Genomic DNA, 16272 nt, shown 5'->3' with positions numbered 1-16272 from the left:
AAAGAGCCACAGGTAGAGTAGGGCCAGCAGCTGCCAGAGCCTCGGCTGGGCAATAAAGCCTTTTTTTTGAGTTAAAGAAGCCCCCAAAATAGCACCTGAAACCAATAAACTTCCCTTTCAGGAACTTCTGTAATTTGAAACACACACAAGAACAAAAAAAAAAAAAAATCCAGAATTTTTTTTAAATTCTTGTCAAGTAGGACTTTTGGGGGTTGTTTTTAAACACATTTCAGCTGGTGGGTGCCAGGGTGCAGAAGCGCTTGGCACGGCAGCACCCGGTGCAGGCTGCGGCTTCCCGGGGACTTCTCAATCTGCTTTTCCCCCCAATTTCTTCCTTCCTTTCAGCCTTTCCAGCTGACGCACGGTCCCACCGCTTTGCGTCACGCAACCCAAACCCCGGCCACCCAGCTGGTATTTCGGAAGAAAGCAGCTAAAAATATCCCACCCCCCCCACGCCCAGCGCGCAGGATGGGCCAGCAGCTCCCCTCCTTTGAGCGAAAGAAAAAAAATCAAGCACTGAGCCCGCAACCACGCTTAACGGCTCGCTTTGTGCCTGCAGCATTGCCGCAGACCTTCAAAATGGGAATTAAATGGGATGCCAGGCAAGGAGGGGGGAAAAGCAGCGCCGGCCCAGGGATGCGGGTGCTCGGGTGTGATCATCTCGTAAAACAGTGGATGCTTCTGCGGGTCCCACCTTCCCCCGCCGCCCCGTTTTCGGCGTGCAATGCTCTCCCTCCCTCCGTGACAACCGTATCGATCCTCTTATTTGTCTTTAAAACAATTTGTTGGGGTCTTCCAAAAGAAGCACGTCCAAGGGGAGCAACCCGGGCCATCCGCACGTGCCTCAGCTGGCCCGTCCCCGTCCCACGCTCGTTCCTGCCACCCCGCCACTTAATTTAGGGACCTCTGCCATCACCTCTTCCCTGCTTCTTATATGCCAAAATCCGCATTGGAGCCATCTCACCGGAATATTGTTCCAAACCGCTATCAGTTACCTGGCATCTATTATCGGCGGTGAAACAAAAGCGAGAGGAGGGAGGGGGGACAGGCAGGGCTGGAAGCATCCCCTCCCTCCTCCCCAGGGCACCGGGCCGTCAGACAGCCGGGGTGGCTTCGAGATGGGGGCAGAAAGGGGACGGAGGGCCAAGGTAACTGCGGGACGGTAATTTTTACGAGCGGATTTTGATTCAGCTTAAAAATAATGAAAGAAGAACGAAATAATAAAAACAATGTGAAATAATAAAAGAAAAACAATAACAAAGTACTGAAATAAAAATAATTAAAAGAAAATTAAAATAATAAAAACGATAATGCAAAATAAAAAATAAGATAATAATAAAATAAACCCCCGTGCTTCCCCAAACTTATCAGTAACCATGAAAACCGCCTGGGGCCAGGGAGGGCCCTATATTGAGGTGCCCAGCGGTTGGGTTTGAGCCCATTGATGCAGCCCACGTCTACAGAGCCCCATAAATACATCTGTGCCCATAAAAGCGGGGAAAAGAAAGGAAAAAAAAAAACCCAGAACCCAAAGCACTCCCTGCTTCTGGGTTTGGAAACGCTCAAGGCAACATCTTGCAAAGCAGTTTCATTTGACAGGCACATTTTAGTGTCCCGGGAACTTCAAAGAGCCCCCGAGCAGAAGGAAAACCCTGGGTACGCGCCCGCACCCTGGATCTGGAGGAGCGCGGGGGATAAACGGGGAGAACTGGTGATAAATGGGGAAAACTGGTGATAAACAGGGAGAACTGGTGATGAGCAGGGAGAACTGGTGAGAAACGGGGAAAACTGGCGATAAAGCAGCAAACATCCCCTCCCCAGCCCTTCCCCAGGTGATCAAGCCCCCAAAGAAGACAGCGCTCATGACAAATAGTTGAAAGTTTTTATTCATATAAAACTCATATTAAGAACATAAAAGATTGCATCTTAAAAAAAAAAAAAAAAAAGATCTGCAATTATTTACAGCAGTATTGCACAAGTAAAGTGGCAATTACCCTGTCCAAAATTCATCAGTGCAAAACACAAGTAAGCCAGGGAAATTGCAGTAAAAATGCTACATACGCTGGGTCCGGTGAAATGAGTTAGTGATTCATCAGCACACGGCCGTGCGCTGGGGTGGTAACTGATGGTAAAGCTGGGCCAGGGAAAGCGGCCGAGATGGAGGAAACCGTGGCCTTCAAAGGGGGGTGGCAAAAATCACGGGGCTGGAGAAGCCAAATTCCCACTGAATTTCACTAATGCTGACGTCTTTGACGTGCCTACATCGCTGCTGGGAAGGGGGACTTAGGCACTTTGACCAAAAATAATCATAATGTCATTATCCTAACCATATTGGCGGCACTGCCAGGAGAAGACAGTGCTTTGGAGGGTGATCCGTCGCTTATTGCAGGTGCAGGGAGAAGGGGGGAAACAAAATCTTTACAAAAACTTAAATAAGCAGAAAATAAATATATAACATTTCTACAAGTTACAGCATTATGGAACAGTAGAGTGCATTAATTACACGGGGCGGGGGGGGAAGAATCTACAGTATTTACCAAGTTCAACTCTAAAAAAGTTTAGGAAAAAAAAAGTAATTTTTTTTCTTTTTTTAGTTATTTATAAGCTGTACAAAACTTACGTGAGAGAAAGGATAGGAAATACATTGCACACAGATATTTGGCTCAGATGATGAAAATAATATGGTGCACTACTCTAATAAATATTCAGGTATTTACAGTCACAGAAAAGAGGAGAAGCGTTAACACATTGTGTGAGATCGCCGGGGAATAAATCTGGTTTCCCTGCAACCAAGGAAAACTCATCACATCCTTTTGGCAGAACAGAGACCACAGGTTACGCTTAGACGACCCAGAGCAGTCAGCCAACGTGGCTGAAGTGAGCATAATCACTACTTAAAAACACCATTCTTCTGCTTAGATGCTTTTTGGTTTGGTTTTTCTTTTCTTTTCCCTAAACCTCACAACTCTCTACGGGGGTGAAACCTGTTTTTTTGGGGGGCTCATTTTCCTACGCCTAGCTTTTGGCCCGGAACACCTCCTGCGGAGAAGTCCCAGGCAGACAGAGCCAATACCTTGATTTTTTCCCTTAAAATGAATATAATTTTTGTCTCCATCGTTGGCTGGGGCAGCCCAGCAGGGAGGACGGGGTAAAGTGCTTGGCGTTTCTTTGGTGTACTCCAAGGGACACATTCTGGGCGGCATGGTGCCGGCAGGATGCCGGGATGCTGTAAGGCTGCGAGACCCGAAAACACCGTTTCATCCACCAATGATGGACGAAACTCAACTGGGAAAACACACCTCCACTTGGTTTCCCCCTCTGCTGCCAAATTATTTTTTTTTCCTTTTAATTTTATCAACAGCCATGCAATTCCACGTAGGTTCCCACGGGAAACCCGCGGCGGCAGCCTCCCTGCTGGGGTCTTCTATATAAACCCTACAGAAAAAAAGCGATGGCTGGAGCACGGCTGGGGCAGCACAGCTACGGTGAGCCAAAACTAAGGGGAGGGAAACCAAGAGGAGCAGGAACCTGCCCTGGCCAAGCTCACCAGCTATTTTAACCGCTCACTCTCCACCAGTGCAAAGGTTCCCCCTACACCCTCTCCAAAACACCCTTTCCTAAACATCCCCTGCTCCTCCAGCTGAGGCCAGCTCCTGCAACCGATGCTCATCCTGCAGGTCCAAAACCAAGATAATAAAGAATTTAAAATAAAAATTAAAAATAGCTCCGTAATCCTCCGGAGGAGTGCGATCGGAGGCACGCAGCCCCGCACTGGCACCGCGGCTCTTCGCCTACCCGACGGGCACAGGCAGCCAGTGCATAGAGGTCAGATTGTACGGTTTGTCCATCATTAAAAACACTAATAATCACACATGGCACTCAACAGCTTCTCCCTGCACGCCTATTGCAAGAAAAACCGCTACCGTGGGCTTGGGTTTGGTTTTTTCTTTTTTTTTCCCCCCCTATGGTGCTGGTGAAACCAGAAATAAAACCGCAAGCGTTTGGAAGTGGATTTGAGGACCACCTGCACCAGCCAGAGGAAAGGGACAGCTCTGGAGGCAGAGAGGGGTACGTTTGTGCATAGATACGGGGGTGGCCGGAGCGGCCACCCCCCAGAAAGCGCCGGCGTGCAGCAGCCGCCTGCCCACGAGCTGAACCGGAGCCCACGGGGGGGCCTGAGGAGACAGACCCGCTTCTTCCGACGAGCCCCGGGGGCTCCTCCAGCAAGGCTGCAGGGTCTCCAGGTGGAAGGGGAGATGCCCTGGGACGGCATCGAGCACCCGGTCGGGTCTTCCCGGGGGAAGGAGGGCAGTTTGGGAGGAGATGTGGCAGTCCGTGGGGAGCGTGGACCCCACGCGGCAAGTCCCCGGGTGGATCCGTACCAGGTCAGCATCCTTTGGCACCTCTTCCAGCGGCATCCCAGCACACGAGTGAGCATCTGGGGTCTTCCCACCGACGGTCCCGTCCCACTCATCCCCCTGCTCCAGGCTGGCCTGTCCGAACACAGAGGATCCCAGGAAAAAAAAATTAAAAAAAATCCAGCGCCTTAAAAACCTTCCTGGGTTCAAGAGCAAGGTACAAGCAACGACTTAAAAAACAGTTCCTGAAGTTACACAGCAGGAGCTGTCATCTCTGGGTGCAAAGCTGCGGTGTGCTGGGAACTGTTTTTAACCTTCCTCCGAGAACGTTTTATTGCTGAATTACTCAGTCACCAACATTATATATTATATATAATATCATACAATATGTAGGTGTTTTCACACATTTTATAGAAAGAATTTCTTAAAAAAAAAAGGCAACCTGGTGGATTGTTTTTTTGTTTGGTTGGTTGGTTGTGATATTTTGGACCCTGGGAGTCTAACAGCTAAGTCTTGAAATTCAGAGTGTAAAAAAAAAAAAATATATATATATATAAAAAAAAAATCAGTCAGCAGGAAATAGGCTATTTGCATGATGCAAATGAGGGTGGATTTAGGGTAGCATTAGGTATTTACAGGTAAAAGAAGTGCTGATTTAAATCCCTCTGCCCTTCTCCCATCATCGCCATCCTTTCTGGTGGGCAAATGCCCAGGAGGCGAAGGGAGAGGCGAGGGCCCCGCGAGTCTCTGCGATACGGTCTGCGAGGCAAACTACGATGGCTTTGCCCAGCAGCTGGTTCAGGCTTTCCTCTTCTCCGCTGCAGGCTTTATCCGAGACGGAAGACGAGCCGACAGGTTTCCAGAAACGATGACAAAATTATTCCATCGCCGTTGAATATTTTCTCTGAGACTCTTTCGGAAAAATAAAAAAAAATAATAAAAAAATAGTAAGAGTTGAGAGAAATGCAGTAAACGCCACTCTCGGGCAAAATCCTGCAGCGGAGTCCCAGCAGGTCGGCGCGGGATGTCCGCTCTTATCTGACGGCCCTCGCCACACGTCCTGGGGGAGAGGCGGGGTGGGAGCCCCGCATCCATCCGTCTGTCCGTCCGTCCGCCCGCCCCGGGCTTTCCCAACGAGTAAACGAGTCCTGGTGCCTCGGGATGTGCCCGGCGCTCACTGCATCCTCCAGATGAGACGGATGATGTAACGCAGGAGGCGCAAAATGACGATCTGGGGGTTTCCCACCGGGTTATCCAAGAAACCCTGAAACGAAAGAGGGGGAAAAACAAAAAAAAAAAGGAAAAAACAAACAAGACTGTGACTTTAATTTCCAGCGCGAAGCCCCCGTGCTACAAACACCTTGTGCGGTGCCACGCAAATACTTCAGAGGTGCGAAATCGAGCATTTTGCGAAGAATGAAAGTAAACCCCACGACCTTTCGTATTTTCCTTCAATAGAAAGCTTTATAATACCCAAAGGGTCAAAGCCGCCCGCTCCCAGCTACGTTTGCCTGGAAGGTGGCTGCCGCGGCGCCGCTCCATAGGGATGCGACGTGCGAGTCCCTGCGCGTGGGCACCGGAGGCGCGTGATGCTGCCGGGGGGTTTGAAACGTGGTGACGGAGCAGTAAGCCCTGCTAGCACAGTCAGGGGGTTTTACCAGCCACAGTGTGGGAAGGCTGAGATCAAATAAAAATAATGACAATCTAAAAATTATTTTAAAAAATAATAAAATAATTAAAATAAAAATAATAATAAAAATAATAAAAATAATAAAATACAATAAAATATAATAAAATTAATAATAATAAAAATAATAAAAATAATAAAAATAATAATAAAAATAATAAAAATAATAATAAAAATAATAATAAAAATAATAATAAAAATAATAATAATAATAATAAAAATAATAATAAAAATAATAATAAAAATAATAATAAAAATAATAATAAAAATAATAATAAAAATAATAATAAAAATAATAATAAAAATTAAAAAAAGCCCCTCAGCAGGCAGAGCAGCATCAGTCGCTGTACAGGCAGGTCCCCGCCTGCGGCGACGACATGCAGATTTTGGTTCAGACCCCTCCAGGCGTAACCACCGCCTCATTCACAAAACACGGCAAGCTGGCCACGGCAGCAAAACGCTCCTCCCTGGAGCGAGGGACCTTCGTATCGCAACGGCATACAATGAAAAGAAAAAGGAGCAACCGCCAAACGAGCATTTATTTTTAAGATTTTTTTTTTAGGGCGAAAGAACAGCCCCAATATCCCCCTCTCCCTCTCTATACCAGCCCAAATCGGATTGCTTTGGGACGTATTTAGTGCGGTAAAATCATGCTTGTGCATGCCCCGGAGAGAGAAATTGCGCTGTTTACAGCGATATGCAAACTGCCCTCTCCGCTACGGGGGCGTAACGCCGGCGGTCCCGCGGCGGGCTGCCGTCCCCACGGAGAGACGATGCTCGAGCATCCCTGGCCGGGTACCTGGGCCGAGCGTGCCTCCCACCCTGGGGCATCCCTGCACCCCAGACTGACCCACCCAGGAGCTGCCCCTCACTAGCACGACGCTAAGCCCACTGCACTGCCTGACCGCCAACGCGGCAGAGAGCAAGGAAAAAACAAACAAAAAAACACCCCAAAAACCCCAACAGGCTTAGAGGAGGATGCAAGAGAAATGCCAAAATTAGGTTTTCTTTTATAGAGAGGTATAAAAAAAGTTAGGGGGTTGAAACAAGACATTTTCCACCTCTGCAGGCAGCTCGGGTGTGGGCAGCAAAGCTTGGGGCACGCAACGGTGGCCAAGCGATGCACCCTCTGCCAGCAAAAGCCTCGGCACGGAGCTGCTCTCCATGGCCGGAGGGTCCCGTGGCCATCTCCGCTCACCGGACCCGCGAGCTTTGTCAGGGCAAAGAGGGGCTGGATGGCGAGTTGTCCGATTCCCCGTCGTCTTGCCCAGGAGACGGTCCCCGGGGCGTGACGCGCAGGGCGCACCGACGGGGAACGTGACGGGGAACACGCGGCTCCAACCCGTCCGACAGCTCCGACCTGCCCAGCAAGTGCCGTTTTGGCAGGGCTCTTAGTTCCCCATTTCTAAGCTCACGCTGAAAGGGCAAACCCCAGCGAGCGGCAGTGCCGCACGTGCCGGTCAGGCGTCCTACCTACCCCTCCTGCCCAAGGGCTCCGGCTCTGCAGAGACCACCTTTTCTCCAGAGCAGCCAGACCGCTTGCAGAAGGAAAAGACACCTTTCCACAAAGCAAGTGGGACGACAGCTCTCCTCGTGCATCGGGGACGATAACTCTACAGCAATTGCTTAAATGCCCTGAAACCTCCTCCTTTCTGGGCGCAACAAGTGAGAATTCATCAGACGCTAATTAAGCCAGGTACAAAGTGTTTTTAGGGTCACGCATGACAGCCTCTGCTCGTGTCATCTAGCAAGCAGGACGTGGTCCTCTGCGTTTCGGTTCTCTCCCCGGGGCAGCAGGTTGGAAGCTCGGCTGCAGCACTGGAACCACCTCATGCAAACCTGCGTGATGCTCTGCGACCAGGCACCTGCGCCCCATCCTGCTGCCAGCTTCACACCCGCCCTCTCGGACCTGTGCGAAAACCCTTTCCCACCCCTCCTCAGCCCCCCCTTAAATTCACACCCTCTTATACACCCGGCAGTATGGATCGGGGTTTTGTACGGGGCGGTGTGATGTGCCTGGCACAGATTTCCAGCGTGCAAGGTCCCACGCAGGGCAGCACTGAGGGTGCCTGATCCCACGAGATAACGTGGGGAGGACTCTCCTGCCCGTCACAAACCTGTTCCCAAGCTCATCAAAGGGCTCGCCTCCACTCCAAATTCAAGGCACCGCTCCAGGAGTCAGCGAGGAGAAGGGATGGCACGGCACTCCGCATTTCTGCCAGCCCTTCTGGGTCAGCTCGCCACTACCAGGCGCCTTCCGCTTTCTGAGCCTGTGGGATCTTGGCTTGGTCCCTACCTTTCATTGAAAAGGTGTCCTTTAAACAAACAAACAACAACAAAAAAAAGCGGGTATTTCGCATCACGAGGGATCAGCCTGGATGGGGAAGGTTGGAAGATGCGTGTTCCGGATTCGGGATAAAATGCAGCTTATTGCCAGTTTGTTGCGGGTCAGGAAATTCGGAGCGTTCGGAAAGAAAACAGAGCTGATGGAGAAGTCTCCAGCGAGGCGATGCAGAGAGGCCGTGCGGAAGGAGCTGGACTGCGGCAGCCTGGCACCCGTTTTGGGGGAGAGCCCCTGCCTACAGGCATCCATCCGCCAAAGGGACCCTGGGAGCAGTGAGGGAGGAAAGACGCTGCAGGAGTGACTCACGAGCCGGGGAGGACGGATAAAGATCCGGGCAGCCAGCATTTCGTCACCGACGCTGCTACCTAACGTGCTTCTGACTCCTCTTCCCACGGACGAGCGCAAGGGCAAGTTGATGGACCAGAAACCACATGCACGAACACGCAGCCATCAAGAACGTTCGGCAGGCAAGTCACCGGCTAACGCCGCTCTTCTGAAAACTGCTGTTACTTCATCTCTTGGGTTGGTTTGTTTCGGGGTTGGCTTTTTTTTTCCTCTCCTTTTTGCATTAGTGCCACCTATTTTTGTTGCAACACTCAGTGATGTGAGAGTTTACAGCCTTATAAATACACGTGTTTCAAAACAGCTCTGGCAGATTCTTTGCAAGAAAAATAAGTTATCAGACCAAGCCCATCCCTGTTTCTTATTTGCAACTACGCTTCCATGCACGCGATCCTCGGCAGCAGGAATTTGGGAGCCGAGCACAGAAAGCCGCTACATTCGCTCCCTGCCCGTTTTCCTAAAAACACCAGAGCGGACACCCGACGGCTCCCCAGCTCCAGGCCAGGAACCACTTCCAGAGGGGCTCTTCCCAAAGCCACCCCAAAAATAGCCCAACACACCCAAACCTTCTCTGCCTCTTAACTTTTGGAAGTTTCTTCCTCATTATTGTCAGGTCCAGTCCCAATCCAGCAACACGCTTTATGGGCCCTGGGTGCTATGAAAGATATTGCGAACTTCGTACCCGAAAACCTCAAGTCCCAGTTTAAAGGTTATTTTTAATCGATTTAATGACACTGCAGCAGCAGACGACTTGCCGGCGCAGGCAGCACACCCCTGCGTCCAGGCGAACACAACCACCCGCGCATCCTTTTCTACATTTGAGTGAACAAAACATTCACCGCAGAACTAGTTTCCAGAGATGATTAAGCTTTTCCCTTTTAGAGACCGTGCGTAAAGAAATGGAAAGTAAAAAGACGAAAGTTACCCTTCGTGGACAATAGGAGGCATTGAACTCGTCTCCGATGCGCCGCAGCTCCTGTGCAATCCAGATTTCGGGCTGTATGTCTTCCGCTAGCGAGTGAGACTGCCACTGGGAAGCTGCACGGAACAAAACCGGAGCATTTGAAACAGAGGAGCAACAAAAAAAAATAAAATACTCTATTCACCTTGGCAAGAGCTGATGGACTACTGCTATTTTTAATATTAGTATTTTTTTAAATACAGTTCCTGGGAGTTGTGCAGGTGCCAGGCTGCTAGGGCCTGCACATGGTATGCAGCGCAAATGGGACTTGTTGCGCAAGATGTGCGTCACAGGAGAGGCTTTTAGTCCTAATTATTTTTATATTATTAGCCTTTTATTCTTTTTTTTTTTTAATCACAGGCTTCCCTTAGGAGCATCTCCTCCGGCACATCCAAGCATTGGTCCCCTCTTAAATAGGGAGGAATGCTGAGATGCCACTCGAATTTCTTTCCCTAGCAAAACCTTCTCTTCCCCCTGTTTCTAAGTAATTTTCTTTTCTTGCAGGCACAGCAGCCAACTTCTTCTCTAACCTTAAAAAAACCTCTGTCTGGATAGTTTAATTGAATTCTCACATTTCTTCCCCAAACAGTTCTGAAGTGCTCAACGAGAAAAGGAAAACGATTGGTTTTGTCGTACTGAGAAGAAAGCCACAATTGGATTTGTACGCTGAGAAACCACGCTTCCAGCAAACTGAAGGACTTTCCAGCTGCAGGAGGGAACCGGGACGCTCGCCTCTCAAGCAGCATCTTCCTTGCACTTTAGTAGAAAATAAACCCGACGCAAGAAAACAGTGCTGGCTTGTAAAAGAAAAAAAAAAAGAGCTAATGCATCAATTATACTGTGCTATACAGAGCTATTTTAGTCTCCATTTTAAGAAGTTATTAGACACGTGATAAAGCCACCGTGCAATCCCCCAAATAGCCGGGGGAGAAAGGAGCCTGTGACCGAGACAGGACCCCAGCGCGGTACCCGTGCCACCTCTTCCCTCTCCCGCAAATCCAAGTGTAGGATCTGAGCAAGAATCACAGCCTTAAGGAAAAGAAAAAACAAACCCAAACAAACAAAAAACCCCCCACAAACAATAAAAAACCCAAAACAACACCACGCAACCCAAAAAAACCACCGCACAAAACAAAACAGTGTTTTGGCACGACAGCTTAGAAGGAATCACAAGGGAACAGAAATAGCTTCCAATCTCAAAATATTCAAAGGATTAGTGGGGCAGTAAAAAAAATTAAATAAATAAATAAAAATTTTAAATAAAAGCCTGGCTCCAACCTGACTGGAAAAATGTATTTGCGAGCCAAACTAGCGCTGCTTGGCTCGGGGATCTGTTTTGTTTTCACGCTGTAGTAGCACAGGAATAGTACCCGCCGCCTGCCCGGGGACAGCCCCGGCATATTTATTTTCCTCGCTGGTGAATGAAACGCAGCGCAGCCCTCGCGATATTCCACCCTGGTGCTCCGGGAACGCAAACAGGATTTCGGCCGGGGCGGGGCGACCATCCAAAAATCCCACCGCCGTCACCAGAGCTGGCCCTGGGCTGCCTTTCCCGGCAAGAGCTAAGCTAGGGGGGGAAAAAAAAAAGGGGGGGGGGGGGGGGGACAGACAAGACAAAAAGATGCAAAGAGACCCAGGGATGCAGAAAATCCCAGGAAGGGGAGAGGTACCGCTCCTTCTCCATCCTTCCCCCCTGCCCCAGCATCGCACCCAGGAGCTCATTCGCTCGAGAGATGAAGGCTGGGGTTGGTGGCTGAGAGCGAAATCGGGCTGAGGTTTTCAGAAAGGACTTTCTGTGGCGCTGCCGAACGGCAGTGTCAAAAGGGTCCAGTCATAACTGGTCCCAAAACCAGTCAGAGGTGCTTTCGGGGGGCCCCCAGTCATACCGCGAGCCAGCGCCCGCCACCGACGGCGAGACGGCTGCCACGGGGACGGGGACAAACCAAGAGGCCACCAGCACCCCCAGGATGCCTGCACCTCGCTCTAGCCCATGGGATGGTCCAGCCGGGGACCAGCACAGCAATGCTGCGGTCACAGCTTAGAAGCAAAAAAAAAAAAAAAAAAAAAACACACCAAACCCACACAACAAAACAACCAACCCCAAACTGCACCTCCACCTCCCAGGCTTGGTCATCCAAACCCCTCTGGAGAAAACCTCCTTGGAGAACAGCTTAAGAGGAACCGTGAGCAAAGCTCAGGGAGAAAACGGCAGCGGCTCCAAAACGAGAGCAACAGGAACGACACGGCCAGCTCCTCGGCTCAAGGTTTCCCCCTTAAATTCACCTATGACACCCGGAGGATCTCCTTTCACAGGCAAGGAGAGGTTCACACTGCTCCTCTCCCCTCTTCCACAGCGCAGGAAAACACACCAGGATCAAAACGGCACCGGGAAAACCCATTTACAGAGCCCTTGCACGTGCCTGCTCCAAACGCATCCCAAAAACCCGCGTGCAAGCCCTGCACTCCTGTGCCTTTAGACCGAGCTGCTCTTTGAACAAAAAGCCCCAACCAAACGAAACGATCGGCTCCCGTTCGGAGACAAAGGCTTGAAATATTCGTCTAAGATTCACACAGCCCCACCAAAGGGTGGGTTTCTCACCTCGGGTGACTTCACGGCGAGCGCTCCCGCAGGCACGCCATCCCCGTGCACAGTGAACTCAGCCCTGCTCCTCTCCTCCTCATCCCCAAAAGCACCTTCCCAGCTACGCCGAGCCAGCGCCGCACCGCTTCCCACCTCCCGCCCCGCAACATCCCCTTGCCGCTTTCATCTCCTTTCCCCAAAAAATGGCTGTGGAGGTGGCCGGCTGTACCCCGCACCGTCAGAGAAGCGAGACACCCCACCACCTCCCATGCCAGGAACAACTCTTCCTCCAGCAATTAGCGCTCGCTCACCCACCCGCACACAACCGAAGGCATCCCGCAGTTCCCCAAGGGCTGCCTCCATCTTTTTTGTCTGGCAGGGGCACCTCCAGCGCTTCATTATTATTTGGGCCGTCATCACTGAAAACTTGGGGAAGGTTTTAGGAGACTTAGAAGAGGCGGCTTCAGGGCAGAGCATGAGCTTGCTTTGCTCAACCAGCCTTGGAAACAGTCCACCGCTGCCCACGGGAGAGGCTGAGAGCACCTATCGCACACAAACTGCTCTTGCTTACAGGAAACGCCTGTTTATTATTATTAAGGCCACTTGCTTATGCTTCCTAGAGAAGCTCTCCATCTCTCAGCCCGCAGTCAGTGCCTTCCGAGAGATAAAAATCAGCGCATAAAAACACAACAAAAAAATTACACCCTTCGCTTCCTTGCAGAGGGACTGACCCGTTTCCGCGCGGAAAACTTAACGGCATGCATCCGGCAGGACACCGCCAAGGCAAGGGGACCGAGGAAGAGGTGCGCAGGGCAGACCCACAGCCCCTTCTCGAGGCGAGCTGCGCAGTTAAGTCACAGCCTGGGATTTGCAGTCCCCGACGGGGGATAAAACAGCTTTGCAGATCCGCACTCCTAGCTTAATCGTCTCTGAGAGTAGCCGAGGGTCCCATTTAACTAGCTCAAGTGTTTTCCATTTGCTTATAGTTGTTTAGGATGATGCCCCTAGCAACAATAACAGAACAAAGGCTCCAGTAAAACCAGTATTTCAACAGCTTTTCCTACGGTGATGAAAAAGCAGGAGCTCAGAAAAATCAGGGAAAACTTCAATTTCTTCCTGGAGCACCAAAAAAAAAAAAAAAAGGAAAAAAAAAAAGAAAAAAAAAGTCACTCGCTGCTAAAACGCTGGCTGGGGCTCTCCCTGCCGAGGAACTCCAGCATCCTTGCCTGGCTGTGCCATGTGTGTTTGCACTCCGCGAGGTTGTGAAACTTGCATTAAGCTGTAATTACTGCAATAATGTCAGAAAATCTTTCCTAAGGGCATATTACAGTAAGCCCTCTGCAGCTGTAACCACAGCCATTAACCAGGGAGGGAAAAAAAAAAAAACACACACAACACAAAACACACACACCAAAAAAAAAAAAAAAGATGTTTTGATCATGTAAAGCTTGGAGTCGGTGTTTGTTATCCCCGGAGGAGCGCTACCGACGCGGTACCTGCCTCGCTCTCGCAGGAACGTGCCCACCTTCTCCTGGTTCCCGGCAGAAATTAAAAGGTTTCCTCTAATTAAGGGGAATTAATCACGAGAGGGGAAAGGCATGGCTGGATGGCTCCAGCAGCTCCGGCAGGCGTGTTTTCTCCACCACTAGAGGCTTCAGCCCAGCCTTACCTGGTAAGCCACATGTAAACACACGCCCGCCCGCCACCACGCTGCTTTCAAGCACCAATTTCGGGTTTCGCCAAAACAAGCGGGAGTTTTGTGACCCTAGCGCCTATGACACCGTGCGGCTTGTCGAGAAAGAAACCGGAGCAAAAGACGAGCGAGAAGTCACTTACCTCGCAGCAGCACGCAAACCCTGGCGAAAAGCGGTGCGTAAAGCCCTGCGAGAAGCAAGCCCTGACTAGGAAGCTGGATTAAACAGCTTTGTCCCCTCCTCCCCAGGCAGGGACTGACCTATCCCGGAAAAGAATAAAAATAATAATAATAAAAAAAAAAAGTGCTGGACGAGCGGGTGTTCCCCGGCAGCAGGTTTGCTTGGCGGGCCAGGCCAGCTTGCAAAAATCCCACACTCCCGGCTGCCCGGGCGAGCGTCCGGCCCGCCGCCGGCCCCGAACCAGCCGGGTCGCCCGCCGCCAGCCCCTCGCACGCCCCGTGGCTCGCCCTGGTGCGAGCGCAAGGCCCCGGCGGGGCCTTTCGCAACCGTCCCGTAGGTACGGCGGGCGCTCGGGCAGGGCTGCGCCCAGGGAGGGTGCAGCGGGGCACCCGTCGGGCGCGGGGTGCTCGACCGCAGCCAGCGTCCCGCAGAGGGGACGGCGGGACGCGGGAGGCGTCGCTGCAGGTGCGCAGCGGCGCGCTGCCCGGCCGCAGAAAGCCGCGTTGGGCGTCTTTGGAGGGAAAACCAAACGCGGCGAGGAGCGGAGGGTGCTGCTGCCGGGCGGGGGACGAGGAGCCCGCCGACGGGAGCCCACCGGGCCGGCTGCGTGCGCCCCGGCCGGCGCAGCCCCCCGGCCGGCGCAGCCCCCCGGCCCGTTCCCCCCGCGTCTTACCCATGGCGCTGAGGCAGTGGCTGACGGCCTGGCAGGGCGGGCTGGGGGTCTGCGTGGCCTTGTCGCAGGTGAGGGGCGCGGGGCTGCGCTCGGCGTCGAAGGAGAAGTACCCGCTGGAGGAGCCCGACAGCAGCGGCGACCTCCGCACGAAGATGTAGAGGGGCGAGCGGGTGGCGAAGGGGCCGGGGCTGGCGGGCGGGCCCCGCGGCGGAGGCCCCGCCGCGGCGGCGGCGGCGGAGCCGGGCAGGGCGGCGGGAGCGCCGGGGCGCAGCTGCGCGGCCGGGCCCGGCCCCTCCGCCGCCGCCGGCGGCAGCCGCCCGCCCTCGCCGTCGCGTTGCGCCTTCACCCCGGGGGGCTGCTTGGCCATCGGGGCTGCCTGCGGGCGGGGCGGCGCGGCGTGAGGCGCGGGGGAGCGGAGCCGCCGCCGGCCCCGGCCCCGGCTCCGGCTCCGGCTCCGGCCCGGCCCCTCCCGCCCCCTCGCCCGGCCCCATTGTTCTGCCGAAAGTGCTGAGGCGGCAGCTCCGCGCCGCGCCGCCCCCCGCCGCCCCGCCGCCGCCGCCGCCCGCCGCCCCCCGCCTCGCCGTCACCCGCACGCCGCGGCCCCCCGCCTCTCGCTCCTCTCCCCGGCCCCGCTCACGGTGCTCCCCGCCGGCTGCGGCGGGGCGGGCGCCCGGCCGCGGTGTGCGCGGCGGCCCTGCGCCTGCCCGAGCCCTGCGCCGCCTCCGCCGCCCCGCCCCGCCCCGTGTTTACAGCGCCGCCGCGCCCCGCCCCGCCCGGCCCACCGCCCGGCCCACCGCCCGACTGGCCGGCCGGCCGACAGACCGACAGACCGGCCGACTGACCGACGGACAGACCGACCGACCGACTGACCGACAGACCGGCCGACAGACCGACCGACCGGCTGCCTGCCCCGCCGCGGCCGCCGCCGACCCCGCGCCTGCCTGCCCCTCTCCCGCACCGCACCGGTACCGCACGGTACTGCACGGTACTGCACGGCGCGGCACGGCACGGCACGGCGCTCACAGCGGCAAACGACCCCCTCGGCAGCTCCGCACCCCCCTTGCACTGCGCACACACCCTTACACCCCCTTGCGCTGCACACACACCCTTACACCCCCCCCTTGCACTGCACACACACCCTTACACCCCCCTTGCACTGCACACACCCTTACACCCCCTTGCACTGTGCACACCCTTACACCCCCCTTGCACTGCGCACACCCTTACACCCCCCTTGCACTGCACACACACCCTTACACCCCCCTTGCACTGCACACACACCCTTACACCCCCTTGCACTGCGCACACCCCACACCCCCTTGCACTGTGCACACCCTTACACCCCCTTGCACTGTGCACACCCTTACACCCCCTTGCACTGTGCACACCCTTACACCCCCCTTGCGCTGCGCACACCCCACACCCCCTTGCACTGCACACACACCCTTACAC

General features: G+C 53.6%; 1 protein-coding gene across 4 annotated transcripts; it reads right to left on the bottom strand.

Moving 5' to 3' along the window:
• Nucleotides 1-1879: 1879 nt before the first annotated feature.
• On the bottom strand, nt 1880-15548 carry BCL2L11 (BCL2 like 11). 4 transcript variants are annotated; one of them, XR_012041773.1, is made up of 5 exons: nt 15458-15548; nt 14821-15196; nt 9657-9769; nt 8163-8967; nt 1880-5622 (listed from the first exon to the last, which is right to left on the bottom strand). XR_012041773.1 is itself a non-coding variant. In XM_072857606.1 (4 exons), exons 2-4 carry the CDS (start codon nt 15185-15187, stop codon nt 5533-5535), a joined length of 570 nt encoding a protein of 189 aa, XP_072713707.1. In that variant the 5' UTR covers nt 15188-15196; nt 15458-15548; the 3' UTR covers nt 1882-5532. The 4 variants fall into 4 exon arrangements, 2 of the variants coding, with proteins under 2 accessions (XP_072713707.1, XP_072713706.1); XR_012041772.1 differs by lacking the exons at nt 8163-8967; nt 15458-15548 and having other exon boundaries at nt 1882-4493; nt 4995-5622; nt 14821-15202; XM_072857606.1 differs by lacking the exon at nt 8163-8967 and having other exon boundaries at nt 1882-5622.
• Between the last annotated feature and the right edge of the window lie 724 nt (nt 15549-16272).

The sequence above is a fragment of the Ciconia boyciana genome, chromosome 3 (assembly GCF_034638445.1).
Source record: "Ciconia boyciana chromosome 3, ASM3463844v1, whole genome shotgun sequence".
Lineage (NCBI taxonomy): Eukaryota > Metazoa > Chordata > Aves > Ciconiiformes > Ciconiidae > Ciconia > Ciconia boyciana.
The sequence above is the reverse complement of the archived record's forward strand: the minus strand, read 5'-3'. Positions and strand labels throughout refer to the sequence as shown.